Source organism: Staurois parvus, unplaced genomic scaffold (assembly GCF_062004578.1).
Source record: "Staurois parvus isolate SC_StPar_1 unplaced genomic scaffold, SC_StPar_1.0 ptg000768l, whole genome shotgun sequence".
Taxonomy (NCBI): Eukaryota; Metazoa; Chordata; class Amphibia; order Anura; family Ranidae; genus Staurois; species Staurois parvus.
In genome coordinates this window covers 37017-61008 of record NW_028318564.1, presented here as the reverse complement: position 1 = coordinate 61008, position 23992 = coordinate 37017, and the positions used below count along the sequence as shown (strand labels likewise).

The following is a 23992-nucleotide window of genomic DNA, read 5'->3' as shown; positions in this document are numbered from 1 at the left end:
TTTGGTATATCGTGAGGCATCTCCTGGCTTCCTGATCAGGCATAACTGCAGTGGGCTTGGCAAGTTTAGCAGATCTTTTTCTTAACACTGGATTCTTGATATGCCTCAATATGCATGCAGTTATTGAATTCCAGTTTTATGAAAAGTGCAATTTCATACACTGCACATATTCAGCAAAGTAAGAAATTCTGGGGATCCTAGAGAATGACGTCTTCATGTTGATTTACAGAACCACAACACCATAGTGACCCGAGTAAAATATATTGTTGTCCACAATAGACTCATTAGCTTCTGTTTGATGTTTTTATTATTTAGGTTACAAAACGTTGATTTGCTTTGGGCAATAATAGTTTATTTTGTACATTTTTTGGTTTTACATCACTCTCTAGATGGGTAGACTTGGAAAACCATTCTGAGTATATATGTCAAGGGAGCAATGGTAATTCATGAACATGGAGTTATTGACAACAAGTGGAAGTTAGCAGTGAGTTGCTCTGGTGCAGTACAATTGTAATGTTCAGTATGATTGGAACCTATTTCTCTAGTTTGAAATTTTTTGTTTAATTTGGAATGGTACAGAACACCTCCCATTCTCTTTATCATCTTGACAGGAGGAGTTCTGTACTTCAGAGGTGAACTGGGAAGGGAACTGGGAATAAAAAAAAAAAGCTGAATGAATCGATTTCATTCAGGTAAATGCTTGCTTATAGCAAAGTAATTCTTTGCTATAAGCAAATTGTGTAAAAAAAAAAAAAAAATACTGATCACTTCCCCAAAGTAGTACAATGTTACTATGGTAACATTGTACTATTTTGGTCATAGTAAAATATGAAAGAAAATCGTAAAAAAAATAAAAAAAAAGTAATAAAAAATTAAATATAATAATAAAAAAAAAAAAAATTAAAAAAAAAATATATATTTTTTTTCATACTGTCACCAGTCAGTGTCCCTGTTCACCGCCATGCCAGTTATGACGACGCTGTACTGCACTGGTGACAGTATGTAAAAAAAAAAATAGTGAAAATAAGTTTTTTCATTTTTTCATTTTCGGAAAAATTATGACAAAAAAATACAACTTCAAAAAACTCGCCATGCCTCTTATGAAGTACGTCGGACTGTCTACTCTGCAAAAAGGGGTCATTTGGGGATATCTGTATTATTCTGACATTCTTGGACCTCAAGAAATTAGATTGGCCGTCAGTACTTCAGGATTGATCAATATTCAGATCTATACCATAGTTTGTGAACTCTATAACTTTCCTACAAACTAAATAATACATCCTAATTTGGGTTATTTTCACCAAAGACATGTAGCAGAATACATCTCGGCCTAAATTTATGAAGAACAATTATTTATTTGTAAACTTTTATAACAGAAACAAAGAAAAATGTGTTTTTTTTCGAAATTTTTGGTCTTTTTTTGTTAATTTAGCAAAAAATAAAAACCCCAGCGGTGATTAAATACCACCAAAAGAAAGCTCTAGTTGTGTGAAGAAAATGATAAAATTTTAGTTTGGGTACAATGTTGTATGACCGTGCAATTGTCATTCAAAGTGTGAGAGCACTGAAACGTGAAAAATGGCCTGGGCAGGAAGGTGTAAAATTGCACGGTATTGAAATGGTTAAGCTTAAGGTTTCGTTCACAAAGGTGCTGAGGCCCATTCAAGTCTATTTGTCTCTTAGGATGGTCAGCAGCTGCTGCTGCGTCCTAATAGACCTGGGCTGACTGCACATTGCACATGGTGTCTAGAGATGCTGACAATTGACATGATATATTACATGTACCGTATTTGCCGGCATATAAGACGACTGGGCGTATAAGACGACCCCCCTACTTTTCCTGCTAAAATGTAGTGTTTGGGCTATACTCGCCATATAAGACTACCCCTCTTCCAATGCACACCAGTGGGAGGAATAGTGCCCCATCATTGATGTCAGTGGGAGGAATAGTGCTCCATCATTGGCATTAGTGGCAGGAATAGTGCCCTATCATTAGTATCAGTGGAGGAGTAGTGCTCCATCATTGGTGTCAGTGGGAGGAACAGTGCCCCATCATTGGTGTCAGTGGGAGGAACAGTGCCCCATCATTGGTGTCAGTGGGAGGAACAGTGCCCCATCATTGGTATCAGTGGCAGGAATAGTGCCCCATCATTGATATCAGTGGGAGGAATAGTGCCCCATCATTGGTATCAGTGGGGGGAATAGGTGCCCCATCATTGGTATCAGTGGGGGGAATAGGTGCCCCATCATTGGTATCAGTGGCAGGAATGGTGCCCCATCATTGGTATCAGTGGCAGGAATGGTGCCCCATCATTGGTATCAGTGGCAGGAATGGTGCCCCATCATTGGTGTCAGTGAGGGGTGGAATAGTGCCCCATCGTTGGTGTCAGTGGGGGGGGGGAATAGTGCCCCATTGTTGGTGTCAGTGGGAGGAATAGTGCCCCATCATTGGTATCAGTGACACCAATGATGGGTCACTATTCCTCCCACTGAGACTTGCTGACCCTGTTCTCGTATGGTGCTGCTGCAGCCAGCATATGTGGTTGCAGCAGCACCTCTACACAGAACACTTACCTGCTGCTCCGGCACTCAATTTTCGCGGGGCCGCTCGGCTCCGCCCCCTCGCCGGTGATTGGCCGCCTGTGTGCCTTTCCTGAGCTACAGTTCTGGCGGCCAATCACCGGTGAGGAGGCGGAGCCGAGCAGCCGCACGAACATCCAGTGGCCGAACTGAAGGAGACGCCGCGCTTCCTGGACCGGATCGTCGTGGGACTGGATCCAGGTAAGAGACATCAGCCCCTGCAAACCCCTGTACTTAATGCCGCAGCCCCCCTAAACATGTGTACCGGCGTATAAGACGACCCCCGACTTTTGAGAAGATTTTCAAGGGTCAAAAAGTCGTCTTATACGCCGGCAAATACGGTAGTTTGTATAGAAATAAACTAGCTAATTTATTCAATGACTGGAGAATGTTCGGACAATAAACTCAATGAATATTCATTTTAATTATCAAGTCTTGTGCATGTTAAAGTGGCCAGCAGGGATTTTCTTTTCACATGATTGGGTAATTGAAATTAATCTTCTAATTTTATTGTGTGAACACTCTCAAATCCTTTAAAATCAGCCTCACTGTGTTGTATTGCAAAGCTGCCATTTATAAACCAATTTGATATTTTAGTGATTTTTTTTTTTTTTTTTTTACATATGTCCAATTTTATTCAACATATATTTAAAAAAATGATTTTCTTTTTTTTAGTGTTGTGCTTCTCTTGAGTCGGAAACAAGCCCTTGAAGAGCTTAAGCAGACAATCCAACATCTGAAATGCACAGAAACAAAACTAACTGCTCAGAAAGAGCTTCTGGATCAAAAGGTGCAAGAGAATGAAGGGAAGGAACCTCCCCCTGTAGTGAATTATGAGGAAGATGCCAGATCTGTTACTTCTATGGTGAGTGAATCACTGCACTGTAGAATGTTTTGTATATCTGTGTTGTACTCTTCAGTTGAAGAAAGGAATATGTAGTTTAACGCATTACTGCACAATTTGCAGTCAAGCTTTTAGGGGTTAACATTTGAATACAAGCATTTGGCCATTCCTTTACCCTTAGTAATCAAGGTGCTCTTTAAAGTGTGTGTGTGTGTGTGTGTGTGTGTGTGTTCCAACATGTTAATAGCTCTCTAGTATTCTTTTCTTAACCACTTGCCCTCCTGAGGATTTACCCCCCCCTTAATGACCAGGCCTCTTTTTGCTACTCGGCGCTGCACTAATTCAACTGATAATTGCGCGGTCATGCAATGCTGCTTCCAAACAAAATTTGCATCCTTTTTTTCACACAAATAGAGTTTTCTTTCAGTGGTATTTGATCAACTGCGCTTTTTATTTTTCACGCTATAAACAAAAAAAGACCAAAAATTTTGAAGAAAAACGATATTTTTTAATTTCAGCTATAAAAAATATATAGTAAACTCAAAGTTAATTATAAATTTAGGCCAAAATGTATTCTGCTACATGTTTTTGGTAAAAAAAATCCCAATAAGTGTATATTGATTGCTTTGTGTGAAAGTTATAGCGTCTACACACTATGGTATAAATACTGCAATTTACACCATTTTTCTGCTATACAGCGCTGTGCTAGTTTAACGGACAATTGCGCGGTCATGCAATACGGTACACAAATGTAATTTACATCCTTTTTTTTCCCAAAAAATTGAGCTTTCTTTTGGTGGTATTTGATCGCCTGTGCGTTTTTTTTTTTTTTTTTTTTTGCGGTATAAAAAAAAAAGGCTGACAATTTTGAGGAAAAAAAAACTTTATTTTGGACTTTTTGCTATAAAACATGTCCAGTAAAAAAAAAAATTTAAAAATCAAATTTAGTCATAAATTTCTGCCAAAATGCATTCTGCGACAAGTCTTTGCTACAAAAAACCCCAATACGTGTAAATTAAATGGTTTACGTGGAAGTTATAGTGTTTACAAATGGCTGGAAAGATACTGAGATTTTTAATTTTTTTTTATACTAATAATGGCGGCGATCAGTGACTTATGGCGGGACTGCGACGGACATTCTGACACCGGGGGGGTGGGGGGGGGAGACTGACTTTGGGTCACTGACATCCCCAGTGACACCAATACAGTGATCAGTGCAAAAAAAAAACAGACACTGTACTAATGGCACTGGGGAGGAAGGGGTTAACTTTATTATGCAGTGAAAGGGTTAACTGTGTGAGGGGAGTGTTTTACTAGCGGGTGGGAGTGTGTACTGCAGGGAACACCGCTGATAGGGACAGATAAACTCTTCTGTCCCGATCAGCATGTCAGGAGCTGTCAGGGAACTGACAGAAAGCACAGCTACTGCAGCTGTGCTCTCTGTCACTGATTGCCGCTAATCGCCGGGACATAGCCGGTAACGACTGGCTGTGACCCGGCGACTGACATCCGCGACCGTGATTGGCGGGACAGGTAGGGTGGCGGCGCGCCTCGCATGCGCCCCCTACCTGTTTTAAAAACACCCGTTTTAAAACGTGGTTTTGCCCAGCCGTGCAGCCCTGCCGCTGTATTTCTACAGTGGCTGGGCGGCATGTGGTTAATGAACGAAGAGGACAACAATGGTTAAAGTATATTGCCTAGGGCAGGGGTGGGCAACTGTGGCCCTCCAGCTGTTGGTGAACTAAAAGTCCCATCATGCATCTGCCTTTGGGATTCATGCTTGTAACTGTCAGTTTTGCAATGCATCATGGGACTTGTAGTTCTACAACAGCTGGAGGACCCCATTTGCCCACCCCTGGCCCGGGGCCATTATTTAACTGGTTCGCTGCAGCATCATTAAAGCTGGGTACACATGGTCCAAAAATCAGTCAGTTCAGCAGAAACTAGCCAACATTCGGACCATGTGTACAGCTGTCCTTCCCAAAGGAAGACTGTCTGATTGGATTTTGTCAAAGGGATATGGTGAAAAACCAGCATCCGATTAGCACTCTTAGTACGGCGATCTCTCCAGTGTTTACATTTTCTGTCATTCAATCCAGTGGGCTGAAAGGAAAAGTGTGTACCAGGCTTTGCACATACTGCCTTCATATAAATGCACATGTATGCTTAAACTCATGCGTCAGATGTGACTACTTACTCAGATGACTGTTGTGCTACAAATATTATACAATACCTCTCAAGCCAGAGTAAGAGCAATAATTCTGGGGCCATCATCCATGGTAACTCTAAACTTCTAATCTGTAAAGACTGTCAAAGCATTGCCTATGGACATTTTTGAACGTCAGATTTGTTACTGTTTCACAGGCATAGACGGTTTTAAGGCTTGACATTTTGGATATCTTATTTATTTAAAGCAAAGTCACTGTTTGTATTTCACCAAAATTGGATAATATATTGCGTTTGTGTGCAATACATCTAACTTTATTGTACTTTTCTCTTTTTCTCTGAAAATATGCGTTTGATAAACAGTTGTGGTAATTTTGTGTGAAATAACAAATTGCAACTACCATCACTTTTTTTCCAGGGTCCCTACGTTCAGATAATATATTATAAATAAAAATATAATTTTTGATGGTTTTACAAGCGTCAGGCGGCTAGGGGTTTGTATCAATGTCTTCATCTGTGTATGCTGGCTCTCTTTCATGTACTTGCAGCCGTCCCCTTGATGACATGAAGCAGCATGTGTGTGTCATCAGAGGGACCAGCTGCAGAAAACCATAAGAGAAAGCTAATTATGTGAATTTATTATTTGCGGGTAACACAGCAAAAATGTAAGGGGGGGAGTGAAGTTACTCTTTAAGTTACTAATACAACTGTATTACAGTGTATTCTGAAGAACTTCATAGCAAGAATACATGTGTCACATACATACTTGCCTGCATGCATACATACATACATAGTGCTCAGCATAAATGAGTACACCCCAACAGATTTGTTAGAAAACCTTTACTTTCCTTTCATAATCAACATTTTCTATGGGACACTATACTACAAAATACTCTCACAAGTGCGGGCCATTGATTGCAAACAGGATCTGTTAATTTGCACACAAAGTATTTTACCTTAATTCAAGACCATGTTGCAAAATGAATACATCCCAATTAAAGTCTTAGGAGCAAAGTTAAATTTTACACAACCAAATCCTAATTAACAAGAATTCAGCTACAGGTGAGTCTAATTGTTCATTAAACAGGTGTCCAGCAGACAGTTGATTATAAAAGTGTGTTACTTAACAAAGAAAACCCCTTCCTATTTCATGCTGTCAGCAATGGCACCACATGGAAGAGAAATGTCACAAGGCCTGAGATAAATTATTTCTTTACACAAGAAAGGTAAAGGTTACAAGATCAGCAAAGTTTTACTTATCAGTCAGAATACTGTAGCAAAAGTGATACAAAAATTTAACAATGATTGAACTGCAACCATCTCACAGAGACTTCCAGGCCATCCGCAGAAGTTATACACCTCGACAGGAGCATCTTCTGATGAGAGGAGTTGAAGAAAATCGCCATGCAAATTCACTGCAGTTAGCTAAAGAAGTAGAAAGCCAAACTGGGGTGATTGTTTCCCACAACACAATACAGTGTACACAGAGGAGGAATGGCATGCATGGGTGTCCACGAAGGAAGCCTCTCTTAAAGTCCATGCACAGAAAAGCCCACCTAGAATTTGCCAGGGCCCATTCTGAAAAAGAAGAGAACTACTGGGACTCTGTACTCTGGAGTGATGAGATCAAGATAAATGTTTTTGGAACGGATGGCTTCAAAACTGTATGGCATTGCAAAGGTGTGAAGTACAAAGAAAAATGCAGTGAAGCGTGGTGGTGGCAGTGTCTTTCTGTTGGGCTGCATGAGTGTGGCTGGTGTTGAGAAGCTTCATTGATGGTATCATGAATTCACAGATGTATATAGCAAGAGAAAATGCTACCATCACTCTGTGCCCTTGGTCGTCATGCACTTTTCCAACATGACAATGATCCAAAACACACGCTTAAGGCCATTGTTGCATTTCTGAAGAATAACAGAGTGAAAATGATTCAGTGACCAAGAATGTCTCCTGATCTGAACCCAACTGAACACCTATGGGGAATTTTTGTTGTGGAGTATATTCAATTTTGCATCAACCAATTTGAGTAAAACTGAAGATTTTGTAATCTAATTGTATTATTAACCTTACTTTAATGTAATGAGCTAAACAAATGTTTTATAACTTCGTTTTGTCTAAAGTTTGGAAACTCTTCTCATGCTCATTGAGATATTGATCTAAATCTTACTTTTCTTTTACAAAGGGTTTTATTGTAAATGAAGCAAAAAATAAACTAACATACGGATCACAGATACAATAACCATCAAATATAAATTGTACTGAATAAATGAAAGTCAGTTCAAGTCATGCATTGGTAGAGGCATAAGTCGAAAGATTTACATAGGTGTTTAATATATCTAGATAATGATGCAAATGTAGCACATGAAACATTAAATTCAATCCGTAGAGTATGAGTAAGGATAGTTTGGACAATAGATTAGAAAGAGACAAACAGTAAAGAGACACGGACGAGAAGAGGAAAAAAAACCAAAAACACAAGTCCGAGAAGGGCTCCGAGGCAATCACGGCAATATCCATCCTCAAATCGAAAGAAGAAACTGGTCAAATCTCGAAGGCTGAGCTATATCCAGCCAGGGACGCCATACCTGCAGAAATTTTGTGTGGGTATCCAACAATATGGCCGTCAGTTTTTCATCTAAATCCTACTTTTCAAAAGGGGTGTACTCCTTTATGCTGAGCAATGTATATACATCCCCCCCCCAGCCCTTCCTTCTTGGGCTTCTACGGGAGTTGGGATAAAAAAAAAAAAGTCCTGTGTGCATGAGGTTTTAGGCTGGAAACCTACTTTTTTGATTTGGTGCACTTTTTCCCGCAAAGTGGTTTCTATTGATATAAATGGAAATGCATTAAAAACCGCATAAGTTTGAGCTGAGTGTTTTGAAACGGAGCTGTAATGCACTTTGCATTGCATGTCAGCGCGTGTTGATGTGTGCCATTACACTCATTGACGTGCATATTGAAGACATTTTATTGAATTCAATGGAATGTGCATGATGTGAAATGCCAAAGTGTGGTTTTTCATTTAGAAGTTCGTTTACTATATGTACATTGACTCAATTGGACATGTCTGCTAACATCTTAAATTTCCCATATTACACCATAGAGACAGTTGATTCTTTATGCTAAAAGCAGTTATCTGTACTCACTGACAGTTCTTTGCTTTGTCTACTTTAGAGAGTAATTCTCTCTGTGGTGAACTATATAACATACTGTGTTCTGTATCCTGTAAGCTCAGACATTCTTGGACTTTTAGGGCTCTTGCACACAGCCAGCAAACGGCAGGACTGAGGGGACATTTGTTTTTATGGCTGGGCAACCTGACGTCTCCATGTAGAATAGTAGAATGTGCACTATTTAAAACAAGCAAAGTGGTAGTATGTACTAGGTTATGGAATTGCATAGGGGGATTTCGGGGAAATCTTGCTAATGGTGAACTTTGAAGCTTATAGGAAATTTTAGTGGTTGCATTTAAACCTACCTTAACTATTTCTTACATAGTTGGAAAGTTGTATATTGTTCAGCTGAAAGATCTATTTTTGCATGCCACAAATGTACATATCCCAAATATACGCATTAATTTGCATTATATTGTTTAGAAAAAAAAGCTTTAATGGTTCTAGGGTGTGCTATTTGTGCTTTTATTTTACTAAGATTTTTTCTTTTACGATCTATTTTTCTCGTTAGCCTTATTTGCAATCGATATATTTTAATGCAGTGCAGGTGCTTCTGTTCACTTTCATTTGGTAACACTAGGTGGGGCTGTTTGTCTACAAATTGTGTGTGTGTGTGTGGTTTTTTTTATTCTCTACTTTGTGTGTAGAAGATGGTTAAAATGAGTGTCCTTGTGCTTAAAAAAAGAAAAAAAATTGTGCTTTGTGTGATAAACAGTAAGCCTGCATAGTGTTTTATTATTTTAGTAATGTTGGGGTGAGCAAAATGTCACAATATATATTTGCTGCTGCTACCCACTATTTTTGAACTTTTATTTTAGCTTATGTTTTCACTTAGCTGTTAGGTCACATAAGGCAATTTTATAGCTGAATGTGAAGCTTGCAGGCAATCATTTTGTTTTCATTTACTTTAAAGTGTTCTGCTTTGGCTCATATAATGTGAAAAGAAAAGTAGCTTCTGAAACAGGTGGACAAATGGCAAGTAGCCATTGTGCCTGAACGTTATAGCTTGCTCTTAACTTTTTTTTTTTTAATTGTTTTCAGTGGAAGTATAGGTGTTTTGGCTCTGATATCACACTTGACTGTCTCTGTGCTTAATTATTTGTTCCTTGAAATAGTCTATAGTATTAATTTTAAACAAGGCCCGGGGTCATATGTGACTCTCACCTTCCTCAACTGTAGCTTGTGACAACTTCTCATCAGGAGCTCAGGTATAAATACTGGCTTTTGTAAGCTCTTGCTGATTTATTTGCTTTGAAAGGAATCTCTGGTCTAATTCTTTCTTTTTTTTTTAATTTTTAAAATTATTTTCTTGTGTGTAAAGTGGTAGTAATCTGCTCCAGTCTGGTCACGTGATACTGCAGCTCCGGGTCCCAGGTGTAAGGGATCATTCGACAAGGGCTGTGAATTCCTGGAGCTGTGACATTATTCATGGGCTCCCATGATCCAGTTGTTGGCACTGCTTCCCTGCTAGTGTTAATTGCATTGCTGAAAATATTTTCATCATAGTTTTCATCTGCTGCATGTTTTCGGTGATGAAAATTAAACAAAAATAAAATTAAGTCAGTTGGCAAAAACTATGAAGAAAATCAATTAAAATTTTTAGTTAACGAACATCTCCTGTACATTTTAGTCGACTAAAATCTAATGGGTCTAGTTAAATTGTAATGCATTATTTAAGCATTTCTGTAGAATTTCCAAACTCACTATATACTCCTGGATTAAAAATTTAATAACATTATTTATGGTATTAAGGTTTGAACATGCACTACAGACACAGATTTAGCCATTGTGATATATAGCGTCTTTATAAATTAAAATCAAGTTTCATAAACAAAAATATTACTTTTTGACAAACAGAAGTCCAACTTTAAAATAGAAAACCCCTCAAACAACTGTAATCTCTATTGGCTGTAATGCCAGGCTGCATGTAGGGATGGGGAAGTAAATGGGAGTGAGGGAGTGCACAGGGTAGGGCGCATTTTACTTTGGGGGTGTGGAGGTGACCTGCAAGTGCTAATGGGGAAGTAAATGGGAGTGAGGTCGTACACAGGGCAGAGAACTGGATGGTCTGGGGAGATTGTTATTTTACACAGTGCTTAAGCACTGCTTACCTTGCTGGTAGGGGAAACACTCACCACTTTTTTTTTTTTTTTTCCCCCGCTTCGGTGTTGTTCATCATGATTGATGAAGGATTTTCTTCAGGGGACATTGTTTTTTCCTCCTCTACACCAAGGAACCCCCCCACCCATGTTGAGGGCATGTGGCCTGGAATGATTCAGAAGGGGAAGAAAGGGGGGGGGGGCGGCGGCAGAGGGAGGTGCTCGCTTGTCCCTCCCCCTTATTGCATGCATTTTTTTTTTTAAATTTAATTCTGGTGTACGGTTCCCCGTAACCCCTTCACGCCTAATGCCCAATCTAAATGCCTAAGGACGATTCTGTAACGTTGACATGTGTTAGTAAAACCGTACATATCATCACAACTACTTCGTACATCCAGGTGGATTATACCTTGATTTTTTTCAGGAGCAATTGGGCTTTCATTTGGTGGTAAATGGTAATGGATAGCTCCTGATTTTTTTTTATTATCAAAGGAAAACTGGCCCAAAATAGTGAAAAAATAAAAAAAAATCATTTTTTTTAATTTAGCTGTGTTTCTTGTTACTACCATAACCTACCACCAAAGAACAACCCAAAATAAATTCTCCAGCTCTTGATGATCGCAGCGATGCTATATATGTGTACGTTATTTGTTGTTTGTACCCGTAGTACAGCCCAGAAACAATAGTGCGCACTTTGTCTTTTTTTTTTTTTTTTTTTACCTAAAACACACTGACACCATTTTTTTTTTTAAATCCCGACCTTTGACCCTGACCTTGACCCAAACACTAACCCTGGCACTGAACTAGATCAAACCTTGATCTAGGTATTTTTCTTTTTTTCCTTTTATTTTTTAATAATTTTTTTTTTTTTTTTAACAAACATCTTTTTGCTCTCTATGCTAGGAGTTAGAGAGATACAATGTATCTCTCTTCTCCATTCATAGAGAGAGAAAAAAGCAAGGGGGCCGGGCTGTACAGTGACTGATCACTGTGATAGCCAGTCAGAGGCTATCACAGCGATCATGTGAACCGGTTGTCCTGGTTCCCGATCGTTAGAACCGTTAGTCTAGACCGTGAGATCGTTAGTCTCAGTGACACCGCGGTCTTTGTGCTGGGAGCGCGCCGTGCGGAGCGTTCCCAGCACAAAGACAAGTACACAAATATGCGGCCCCACGGAAAAAAGCCAAGTTCCGTGAGGCCGCATATTTGTGTGACGTTGGCATCAAGGGGTTAAAGTGCATAGCAGACCAGAATGGCCTGGTATGGATTGAGGGGAACCCCTGCGCTGTTTTTTTTTTTTCTCAAAAAATTGCCAGCAGTTTTTAGTCACGCTCGACTGTCAGCAGGAAACTCGAGTCATCTGTTAAGGACGCAGCGACCGGCTTGCTGGCACACTCCTTAACCAGCTAAAAAAAAAAAAAAAAAGCAGCAATCCGACTCCGGTTAGAAACGTTCAGCATTTTTTTTTTGGTTGGAAAATTGCTCCCAAAAATGCAAAAAGAGTTTTTTGGGTTTTTTCTGCTCCTAGAAACTGAAGCTTTAAAAACGCTTCTAGATTACAAAAGTGTGCATGAACACACAGGATGACACTATTTGCTTCTAGGGGCAGAAAAAAAATGTTCTTGAGTAGCTTCTAGGAGCTTATATATAAGCTAGTGTGCATGAAGCCTAAGAATAGTTAGTATTTGTCTTATCTTCCACTTTAAAGGGTAAGCAGGGCGGACTGACCATTCAAGCACTCGGGCACTGCCAGGGGGCCCCATGAAATGCCCCTGATACCTTTTGTATAGGCTTTTTTGGGTGTGGTTTGAGTGTGGACAGGGACACGGGCCCCATGATCTCCTATTGCCCGGGGGCCCCATTAGTTGGCAGTCCGCCCCTGAGGGTAAGTTAAACTATGTATTAAAATTTACACTGCAATAAAGGGGACCCAGTATTTTATAAAAAATAGTTGAGTGGGAAGCAAAAAACTTGCTCTTAATATTCCTGTGGGCCAAAAGTGACTCCACTGAAGTCTGGCAAAACTTTTATTGAGAGAGATCTGCCATGTCCTGTACAGAATTTAGAAAAGGAGTACCATTGGTCACAGCACCTGTGTCTAAGGTATGAATGCAGAGTTCTCTCCGCTAACCAATTGCCACACACCGTTGCAGACATTTTTCTAATAATTTTTTGCCCATAACCTAAATGTAAAAAATGCTCTTGTTCATGAGGGGCATGTAAGTGCGAGAACTGGGCACTTGATCTAATTGGATAATGGTTTTTATGTGTGTTCTTTTTTTACATTTAGGGCCCTTTCACATGGGCCATGTCCAATCTGATCAGTAGGGGATCCCCTGCTGAATCCGGAGTAGAAAGGAATGGATGTCACATCCACTCAGTTTTTAGCTGCAGGAGTTTTCTGAACTCATATTAGATCTATGGAAGCCAGATGTCAACGGACTTATGTCTATTTACATGAGTCTTTCTGCCAGCAGCTGCCAGAAATCAGTGGGTGCTGCCAAAAAGTGACTACAGCTGATTGGTTTCATTCACTGTTTGGCAGAAAATTTTCTGCCCAGCTCCTTTTATTTTTGGTTTGAATGTTGTTGGGTGGTAGGGTGCCAACAGGCCCATCCATTGCTTAAATATTGGCCGGTTCTTTGGAAACCAGCCAAAATTCGATCAGTTTATAGCCAACCTAAAGCGATTTGTAACGGCATTTTTTTTTTTTTTTTAATAACCTGTTATATTTACCTGCTCTGTGCAAAGGTTTTGTACAGAGCAGCCCCAATCCTCCTCCTTCCCAGGTCCCCCCACCAGCTCTCCTGGCCCCTCCCTCCTAGCAAGTGCCCCCACAGCAAGCAGCTTGCCATGTCACTATTCACACACAGCCATGGCATAGAATGCATGAAGGTGCATTTACAACCACTTTTAGAGTACTGTTTGCTCAGACTTACTATGGGTTTCCATTATTAATTATTTCTGAATGTTTCTCACTTAAAAGAAATAAAGAAATGGCTCTAATTATTGCTAGCCATACCAGATATTGTACTGTCATAGTTGCAACTATAAGCCTCTGTTTCTGCTTCAAGGCTAGGATGGCAATTTTCTTTTTTTTTTTTTTTTTCTTTTTTTTTTACGTTTTCGCTTGGCATCACTTCTATTTAAACCAGGTTAAATGAGTTGTAAAAGACAATATTTAAAAAATGGCATTGAATGCCATTGTAGAGAAGAATATTTAAAATGCAGCAGAACGAAATAAAATTTACAGGATTTAATCAGCTTAAGATGCTCACTATCTTATTTCTTCTTTACCGTTTGTCAGAATGAAGCCTCTGGCCATAAACTATTGTCAGGATTTTCTATCAATTGGTAAATGAATGCAGACTGCAGACCTGGAATACAGCTGGATATGTGATAAAAATGCCTATTGTACATAGTATATTGTAGGCATTTACCTGCAGTGCTTGCATTACTGTCAGAGCAGTGCCAGAAAAATAATAGAAATCCATTTATTAATGTCAGAATAATCATAGTTAGTATTAGGGTGTTTAGATCATTTGCAGTCTGTTTTGTATTACTGTCATTTTTTCCTTTAACACTTGACCTTGAAAACATTTAGACTTCTGGTAATTGCTGTGACTTTTTTTAGTTTTACAAGTCTTATTTTACTCCTCATTGTCATGACCAATTAGGGAACTGAAAGCTGATGACAGTTCGGGCCTGATGTTAATTGCCAAACAGAAGACCTTCAGATTCTTGTCTTGATAGGATTCCTTGCCTGTAGTGCCTCAGTATTGTTCTTCTTAGTATTGCCCAAGGCAGAACTGTAATTTCTGCCCCTGGTGTGAAGTCTCTTCCCACCAACTGTAGCAGCTGTTCTTGTTGCTACATATACAGCATAGGCAGTGCAAGGATGCAGGTTCTGCATTGGCGTGGCGAGAGGCTGCTGATAGGTTGTGAGAAACGGTGAAAACTTTGTTTGGTGACCTGGTATCTGACATGGTTTTTCACAGTGTTCTTAAAGAGAAAGTATAATCAAAACCAATGTTTTTGTTGTTTTTTTTGTTTGTTCGTCATAGATGTATAATAGATATGCTAGAAGCACCTAATGCTGTTAATGTTTTATAGATTTAGTTTGAAATATAATTTGTATAGACAAGACCCACATTTACCCCCCTCTGGAGCATGTCCCAACATTTATTTTTATTGTATTTTAGCAAGGAGCCACTTCCTATGACGTCACAAACTGGCTTGTAATTTTTGCTGGGCTAGTGTATTGGTTGGCTCTTGACAGTCAAAGCAGTAGCATTGTTTGCTGGGAAAGAAATCCAATGTACATAATGGAAAGGGACAGAGAAGGCAGGGATGGAGGGAGTTCTGCAGTCCTAATTGAGGAGTTGAAAAGGCTGATGACATTGCTTGGGATTTCTGTTAAGCAAAGGCGGGATTTTTATGCAACAATAAGTTTGGGAATTTACTGGATTTCTGGCAGGATCACCAGCTATATTTTATACTTGCTGTGTTTAAGGGATAAAACATGGATATGTGTGTGTTCTGCATAAATCTACTGCTTTGTATTTTATTTTTCATATTTTGCTCATACACTTAAAGTGCTGTATGTGTCTATATGTTGCCATATTCATGCACTACATGCACAGGCGCTACTTGTAGCTTTCCAGCGACAGACTATAGTTGTATTTTCTACTACTTCCTCTCAAAATGCACATTGGCTGGCTGACTAATTTTTTTTTTGTTTATATTTATATATTAAATATGCATTTAAAATATTAATAGATATGATAGAGCCAGCATATGCAGAATGTACATACATTTACCTTGAGAATAACTTAAAATACATTATATTGCCAAAAGTATTGCAACGCCTTCCTTTTCACACACATGATATTTAATGGCATCCCAGTCTTAGTCTGTAGGGTTCAATATTATGTTGGCCCACCCTTTCAGCTATAACAGCTTCAACTCTTCTGGGAATGTTTTCCACTTAAGAGTGTGTCTTTGGGAATGTTTGACAAATCTTCCAGAAGAGCATTTTTGAGGTCAGGCACTGATTTCTGATGAGAAGGCCTGGCTCGCAGTCTCCGCACTATTTCATCCCAAAGGTGTTCTATCGGGTTGAGGTCAGGACTCTGTGCAGGCCGGTCAAGTTCCTCCACCCCAAACTTGCTCATCCATGTCTTTATAGACCTTGCTTTGTGAATGGGTCCACGGTCATGTTGGAACAGGAAGGGGCCAGCCCCACACTGTTCCCACAAAGAGAGCATGAAATTGTCCAAATTAGCTTGGTATTCTGACACCTTAAGAGTTCCCTTCACTAGAACTAAGGTGCCAAGCCTAACCCCCTGAAAAACAACTCCACACCATAATCCCCCCTCCACCAAACGTTACACTTGGCACAATGCAGTCAGGCAAGTACCGTTCTCCTGGCAACTGACAAACTCAAACACATCCATTGGATTGCCAGACAGGGAAGCGTGATTTTTCACTCCACAGAGCTCATCTCCACTGCTCTAGAGTCCAGTGGCGGCGTGCTTTATACTTCTGTATCCAACGCTTTGCGTTGCACTTGGTGATGTAAGGCTTGGATGCAGCTGCTTGGCCATGGAAACCCATTCCATGAAGTTCTCTACGCACTGTTGTGCTAATATGAAGGCCACAGGAAGTTTGAAGGTCTTTAGCCTACTGACTCTTGACAGTATCAGATAACACACTACATTAAAAAGCAGTGGTACTTATCAAGGATTTGTTTTTTTTATCTCTGATACTCTGCATTTGTAATACAGGTGAAACTCAAAAAATTAGAATATTCGTGCAAAAGTTCATTTATTTCAGTAATGCAACTTAAAAGGTGCAACTAATATATGAGATAAACTCATTACATGCAAAGCAAGATAGTTCAAGCCTTGATTTGTCATAATTGTGATGATTATGGCTTACAGCTCATGAAAACCCCAAATCCACAATCTCAGAAAATGAGAATATTGTGAAAAGGTGCAATATTCTAGGCTCAAAGTGTCCCACTCTAATCAGCTAATTAAGCCATAACACCTGCAAAGGGTTCCTGAGCCTTTAAATGGTATCTCAGTCTGGTTCAGTAGGAATCACAATCATGGGAAAGACTGCTGACTTGACAGTTGTGCAGAAAACCATCATTGACACCCTCCATAAGGAGGGAAAGCCTCAAAAGGTAATTGCAAAAGAAGTTGGATGTTCCCAAAGTGCTGTATCAAAGCACATTAATAGAAAGTTATGTGGAAGGGAAAAGTGTGGAAGAAAAAGGTGCACAAGCAGCAGGGATGACCGCAGCCTGGAGAGGATTGTCAGGAAAAGGCCATTCAAAAGTGTTGGGGACTTTCACAAGGAGTGGACTGAGGCTGGAGTCAGTGCATCAAGAGCCACCACACACAGACGGATCCTGGACATGGGCTTCAAATGTCGTATTCCTCTTGTCAAGCCGCTCCTGACCAACAACGTCAGAAGCGTCTTACCTGGGCTAAAGAAAAACAGACCTGGTCTGTTGCTCAGTGGTCCAAAGTCCTCTCTTCTGATGAGAGCAACTTTTGCATCTCATTTGGAAACCAAGGACCCAGAGTATGGAGGAAGAATGGAGAGGCACACACTGCAAGATGCTTGAAGTCCAGTGTGAAGTTTCCACAGTCTGTTGATTTGGGGAGCCATGTCATCTGCTGGTGTTGGTCCACTGTGCTTCATTAAGTCCAGGGTCAACGTAGCCATCTACCAGGAGATTTTGGAGCACTTTATGCTTCTTTCCGCAGACGAGCTTTATGGGGATGCTGACTTCATTTTCCAGCAGGACTTGGCACCTGCCCACACTGCCAAAAGCACCAAAACCTAGTTCACTGACCGTGGGATTACGGTGCTTGATTGACCAGCAAACTCGCCTGACCTGAACCCCATAGAGAATCTATGGGGCATTGCCAAGAAAAAGATGAGACATGAGACCGAACAGTGCAGAAGGGCCTCCATAACACCTCAGCAGTGCCACAGGCTGATAGCTTCCATGCCACGCCGCATTGAGGCAGTAATTGCTGCAAAAGGGGCCCAAACCAAGTACTGAGTACATATACATGCTTATACTTTTCAGAGGTCCGATATTGTTCTATGTACAATCCTTGTTTTATTGATTGCATGTAATATTCTAATTTTCAGAGATTGTGGATTTGGGGTTTTCATGAGCTGTAAGCCATAATCATCACAATTATGCCAAATCACAGCTCTAACTATCTTGCTTTGCATGTAATGAGTCTATCTCATATATTAGTTTCAACTTTTAAGTAGCATTGAAATAAATGAACTTTTGCATTATATTCTAATTTTTCGAGTTTCACCTGTATTCTTTCTAGTTGTGCACTGATGAGACATGGGCATTTGTTCAGTGCTGCACAACCCTATTATTTCCTCACTCAGTAGTTAAAATGTGGCTTGTAGCACCAGAGTGGGGTTGATTTACTGAAGGCTAATAGAGTTTGCACTTTGCAAGTGCATTCACTCCAGAGCTTAGTAAATGAGTTAAAGCTTCACTTTACAAGGAATACCCAATAATATTCAATGAAAATGAAAAAGTATTTTTGCTTGCACACATTTGGATTATAGAAGTCAGCAGAGTTTCCTCTCATTTACTAAGCTCTGGAGCATCTGAACTTGCAAAATGCACAGTTTATTTGCCATTAGTAAATCAACCTCATTGCTTTCTTGCAAATGTACTTAAAGTGCCTTCCTGTCATTTCATAGGGACTGGCTCTTTGGAACAGTATTGAATGGCATCATCGAAAACCTCATGAGAGGTAAAAACACCTTTCTATTTCAACCATGAAAAGCAGGGAGCTATATATTAAGCAGGGCATATTTTTTTTTTTTTTCTGCTCACAAGTGCCTTTTTCATTCTCTGAGCACCTCAGGTCAAGGGCTTCAAGCCCTGCAAATTGTCCTCTGTTTGGCCCAAGTGTCCCTGGCAACATAAAATAAAGAAACCTGCAAACAGGTCTTGAGCTGTATGAAGGTTTGCCCCTTCCTGACTATGTTTGGGGGGCGACTTGTTTACCGTCCCTTTCGGATTTTGCACAACTGGGTCTGTGAACTGATATTGTCAGGCTACAAAATAAATTTACTTTAGTCCCTTCTCATCTAAATCTTTCCCAGGGGCAGACTAACAACTCATGGGGCCCCCGGGCAATAGGGGATCATGGGGCCCCTGTGTCCTTGCCCAAACTCAAAAAAGCCTATGAAAAATGTACCAGGGGCATCTAATGGGGCCCCCTACTGACCCCGGGCCCTCGGGCAGTGCACGAGTTTCCAAATGGTCAGTCCGCCATTCTTTCCCCAACAGTTCTCTCAGATACAAGGGTTTTCTTTTCCACCCTTTTTGGTGTCAGAAATGCACGTGGTTCAGTGGAATCTGTAATCTTCATAAAAGCAGTCATTGCTAGGAAAATTCTATCTAGGTAGCTTGCAAAAACAGGCCAATACACAACCTCCAAAGTGCACATATCTACAACATGCAGTGGCAATTAATAAACATTATAGTAATGTACAAACAATTCATAAATATAAAGTCCAAAAAACCCCCCCACTAATAAATGTAAAGTACACAATAGAAGACGTCCACAAAAATGTCCATGAAAGTAAACTGCCAAAGTGTATAAGGAGAAAAGTGCACCACACAACAGTCCGCTTAAGGTGATTCTTCATCACAGTAACTGTAAGACAGTATATTAGTCATTGGTGTATTACAATCTTGCACTAATAAAGTGCATCACCATGTGCATACATTTGCCGCCACCTCTGTACTCACCAACTTTTACAGCGGAACTTTACCCAAAAGTGGAAGTTCCAATTGTTGGCATTCCCCCTTCCGCCCCCCCCCACTGCCACATTTGGCTCTTTTTGGGGGGAGTGGGCACCTGGTTTTGACAAGTACCCGCGCAGACCTCTGGCCATATGTGCTGTGTTGATCTGAACTGGAAAATTGGTTCCTCTTCCTTTCCCCACAGCCTTTTGGGACCATTCACAGGTCCCAGAAGACTGCGGGACCATTCACAGATCCCAGAAGACTGCGGGACCATTCATAAAGTGCAGCATGCTTTTTGCATATACAGTAGGAAACCAGCTGTGAAGCTGCAAGGCTCCACTACCGGTTTTTCTTACTTAAGATGCTGGCACCTGCACCCGAAGCAGATTGAAGAATTTGCTTAGGTGAGGATATCTCTGGATCCCTGGACAGCTATGTGTGCTTATATTAAAAATCAGCAGCTACAGTAAAAGACTTTAAATTGTTTGGGGGGGGGAGCCTGGAGCTTTGTTTTTTAAGCTGCATAGAGAAACCCACAAACAACGCATGTGTGGGAAAGCAACCTCTTGTAATAGTATTCCTCTCCAGCTAGGGGCCACCACACCACAGATATATCGAGCCTGGGACGGACGCTCACCACATGGAGCCACAAGAAATATCTAGTCTAGTGTTTTCTTCATAGAAAATATAAACATCCATCTGTTGGAACTGCATAGCAGAATTTTCCATCATATCCAAATATCAAGCCACATTATGGGAATAGAATTGTTTGTACATTAAGTAATATAATTTGTATTTATTGGCGCTGCATATTTTAAATAGCGGATTCTGGACCTCTAGGTGCTCTTTGTCTTTGAAATGGTCTGATAATTTAAGATGGAGTTCATTCACACAGTGATAGCTTCTCCTCTTTAGTGGGATTTCATGGCATCCATAGACATGAGGATGCACACCTGCATGTCTCCATTTATGTGCAGAACCAACTGTTTCTTGTGGTAGGCGGTAACCACATCTAGTTTGTGGCTTTTGTGTTTGGCCTTGCCTAGACCCCTCAAATCTATACCGAGGTGTTGGCCCCAGTCATAACATTACTGAGACTATGAGGGGGGGGGGAAGGGGGAGGGGAAGTCTACCTAAACAACCTTTCCTCCAGGTGGACTCTGGTTCATCCATGGAGGACAATCTGGAGATTACCATTTGCAACCTGGAGAAGTTTCCTTCATTTTTTAACTTTTAAACTATTGCTTGATTTGACCTTGTGACTGGAGCACCATGGCCTAATTCTGGTTTCCCTGATCTTCCTCTTGCCAAATAAAAACCTTGGAGACTTTATTGTAAGTTCTAGACCTAATCTTTTCTAGCTTCAAAGTGTTTCTGTATGCGCAACTACACCTGGGTTTTCCAGCTAGAAATTCTGACCTATTGGGACAAATCTCCTTTCACAATGGACACACAAATTGCATGAGTCATCTGGTTAAGCCCTCCCTGTTGTGGCTTTGATCCTCATTGCTGTCCTTTCGTCAGATTGTTGTCATGATGGATGCCAGTCTACTTGGCTTTGGAGGATGGTGGGCCAGCTGTCAGCACAGGGACTCTGGTCCTAGGTGGAATCTGTTACCGATCAATTTCCTGAAACTATGTCCATTAAGAATGTATTTTTACATTGGACCGATCTCCTTCGGGGTCAGCTTGTGAGGGTCCAGTTGATAATCTGTCAATTACCAGGGCAGATTAGAGTCTTGCAGCAGTGCTTGAAGTCTCCCACATTCTTCAGTGGGTAGAGCTTCATATTTCAACCCTCTACATGTTTTTATTCTGGAAGTGGAAAACTGGCAGGCAGGCTGTCAAAGTCTAGACCAGCGGTTCTCAACCTGGGGGTCGCGACCCCTTCGGGGGTCGAACGACCATTTCACAGGGGTCGCCTAAGACCATCCGAAAACACATATTTCCGATGGTCTTAGGAACCGAGACACCGCTCCTGTCTCAGGCGATCTGTGGGCGGGATGATATGCTGCCCCTGTAACCTGGCCACACCTCCGGGATCACTCAACAGCTCCGCCTCCTCGCCGCTGATTGGCCACCGGAACTGTAGCTCAGGAGAGGCACACAGGCGGCCAATCACCGGCGAGGAGGTGGAGCTTGGAGAGGAGGAGCCGAGTGGCAGTGCGCGGAGATCAAAGAAGATCGAGGGAGCTGCAGGAACGAGTGAAGAGAGAGGCCAGAGAAGGAAGACAGCTGACAGGTAAGTGCAAATTTTGCTGCTGCAGCCAGGTATGCAGGCTGTAGATGGGAGAGGGAGAGAGCGAGCCCAGGCTGGAGCAGGAGTCAGCAAGGTAAGTATCATTGGTGTCAGTGGAAGGGATAGTGCCCCATCATTTGTGTCAGTAATACCAACGATGGGGCACTATTCCTCCCCCCACTGACACCAATGATGGAGCACTATTCCTCCCCCCACTGACACCAATGATGGGGCACTATTCCTCCCCCCACTGACACCAATGATGGGGCACTATTCCTCCCCCCACTGACACCAATGATGGGGCACTATTCCTCCCACTGACACCAATGATGGGGCACTATTCCTCCCGCTAACACCAATGATGGGGCACTATTCCTCCCACTGACACCAGTGATGGGGCACTATTCCTCCCACTGACACCAATGATGAGGCACTATTCCTCCCAATGACACCCACAATGGGGCTCTATTCCTCCCACTGACACCAATGATGGGGCACTATTCCTCCCAATGACACCCACAATGGGGCACTATTCCTCCCACTGACACCCACAATGGGGCACTATTCTTCCCACTGACACCCACAATGGGGCACTATTCCTCCCACTGACACCCACAATGGGGCACTATTCCTCCCACTGACACCCACAATGGGGCACTATTCCTCCCACTGACACCCACAATGGGGCACTATTCCTCCCACTGACACCCACGATGGGGCACTATTCCTCCCACTGACACCCACGATGGGGCACTATTCCTCCCACTGACACCCACGATGGGGCACTATTCCTCCCACTGACACCCACGATGGGGCACTATTCCTCCCACTGACACCCACGATGGGGCACTATTCCTCCCACTGACACCCACGATGGGGCACTATTCCTCCCACTGACACCCACGATGGGGCACTATTCCTCCCACTGACACCCACGATGGGGCACTATTCCTCCCACTGACACCCACGATGGGGCACTATTCCTCCCACTGACACCCACGATGGGGCACTATTCCTCCCACTGACACCCACGATGGGGCACTATTCCTCCCACTGACACCCACGATGGGGCACTATTCCTCCCAATGACACCCACGATGGGGCACTATTCCTCCCAATGACACCCACGATGGGGCACTATTCCTCCCAATGACACCCACGATGGGGCACTATTCCTCCCAATGACACCCACAATGGGGCACTATTCCTTCCACTGACACCCACAATGGGGCACTATTCCTTCCACTGACACCAATGATGGGCACTATTCCTCCCACTGACACCAATGATGGGGCGCTATTCCTCCCACTGACACCAATGATGGGGCGCTATTCCTCCCACTGACACCAATGATGGGGCGCTATTCCTCCCACTGACACCAATGATGGGGCGCTATTCCTCCCACTGACACCAATGATGGGGCACTATTCCTCCCACCGATACCAATGATGGGACACTATTCCTCCCACCGATACCAATGATGGGGCACTATTCCTCCCACTGATACCAACGATGGGACACTATTCATCCCACTGACATCAGTGATGGGGCGCTAGTCCTCCCACTGCAAAATTACAGTTATGAAGTAGCAACGAAAATAATTTTATGGTTGGGGGTCACCACAACATGAGGAACTGTATTAAGGGGTCGCGTCATTAGAAAGGTTGAGAACCACTGGTCTAGACCAAGGCAAGTGGTCTTTGCATGCGATCTGTCAAAAAAAGGGAACTTTAGATGTCATCTCCTCTCAATGGTAAGTTCAGGATTTATTTTAGCTTTTTATACCAATGACATCTGTATGGAAGTTGAATGACCTCTACCTTTTCCTGTCAGACCAATGTTATGTGTGCTTAAGTTCCCTCAAGAGTGTAAACTGAAATTTTTTTTAACGTTCTCCAAAACCCAATGGGAAATGATGGTGCTTTAAATATGAATAAAGAAATAAGCATTTTTTTTTTCTTGTATATTTATTTCCAGACATACACATACACATATAAAGTGCTATGTGTGTTCTAAGTTTTAATTCCACAGTCCTGTGCTAGGTTAACTGTTCTAGAATTGATTTAATGAAACTTTTTT

At 41.6% G+C, this 23992-nt stretch overlaps 1 protein-coding gene across 1 annotated transcript in view; it reads left to right on the top strand.

The window, feature by feature from the left end:
- The window catches only part of LOC149444889 (tyrosine-protein kinase Fer-like), a 148340-nt gene that overhangs the window by 90476 nt on the left and 33872 nt on the right, over nt 1-23992 (top strand). The window contains exon 11 of the mRNA XM_089654426.1: nt 3256-3445. Within this exon, the coding sequence (XP_089510552.1) occupies nt 3256-3445 (190 nt within the window). The remainder of the gene's footprint in view (nt 1-3255; nt 3446-23992) is intronic.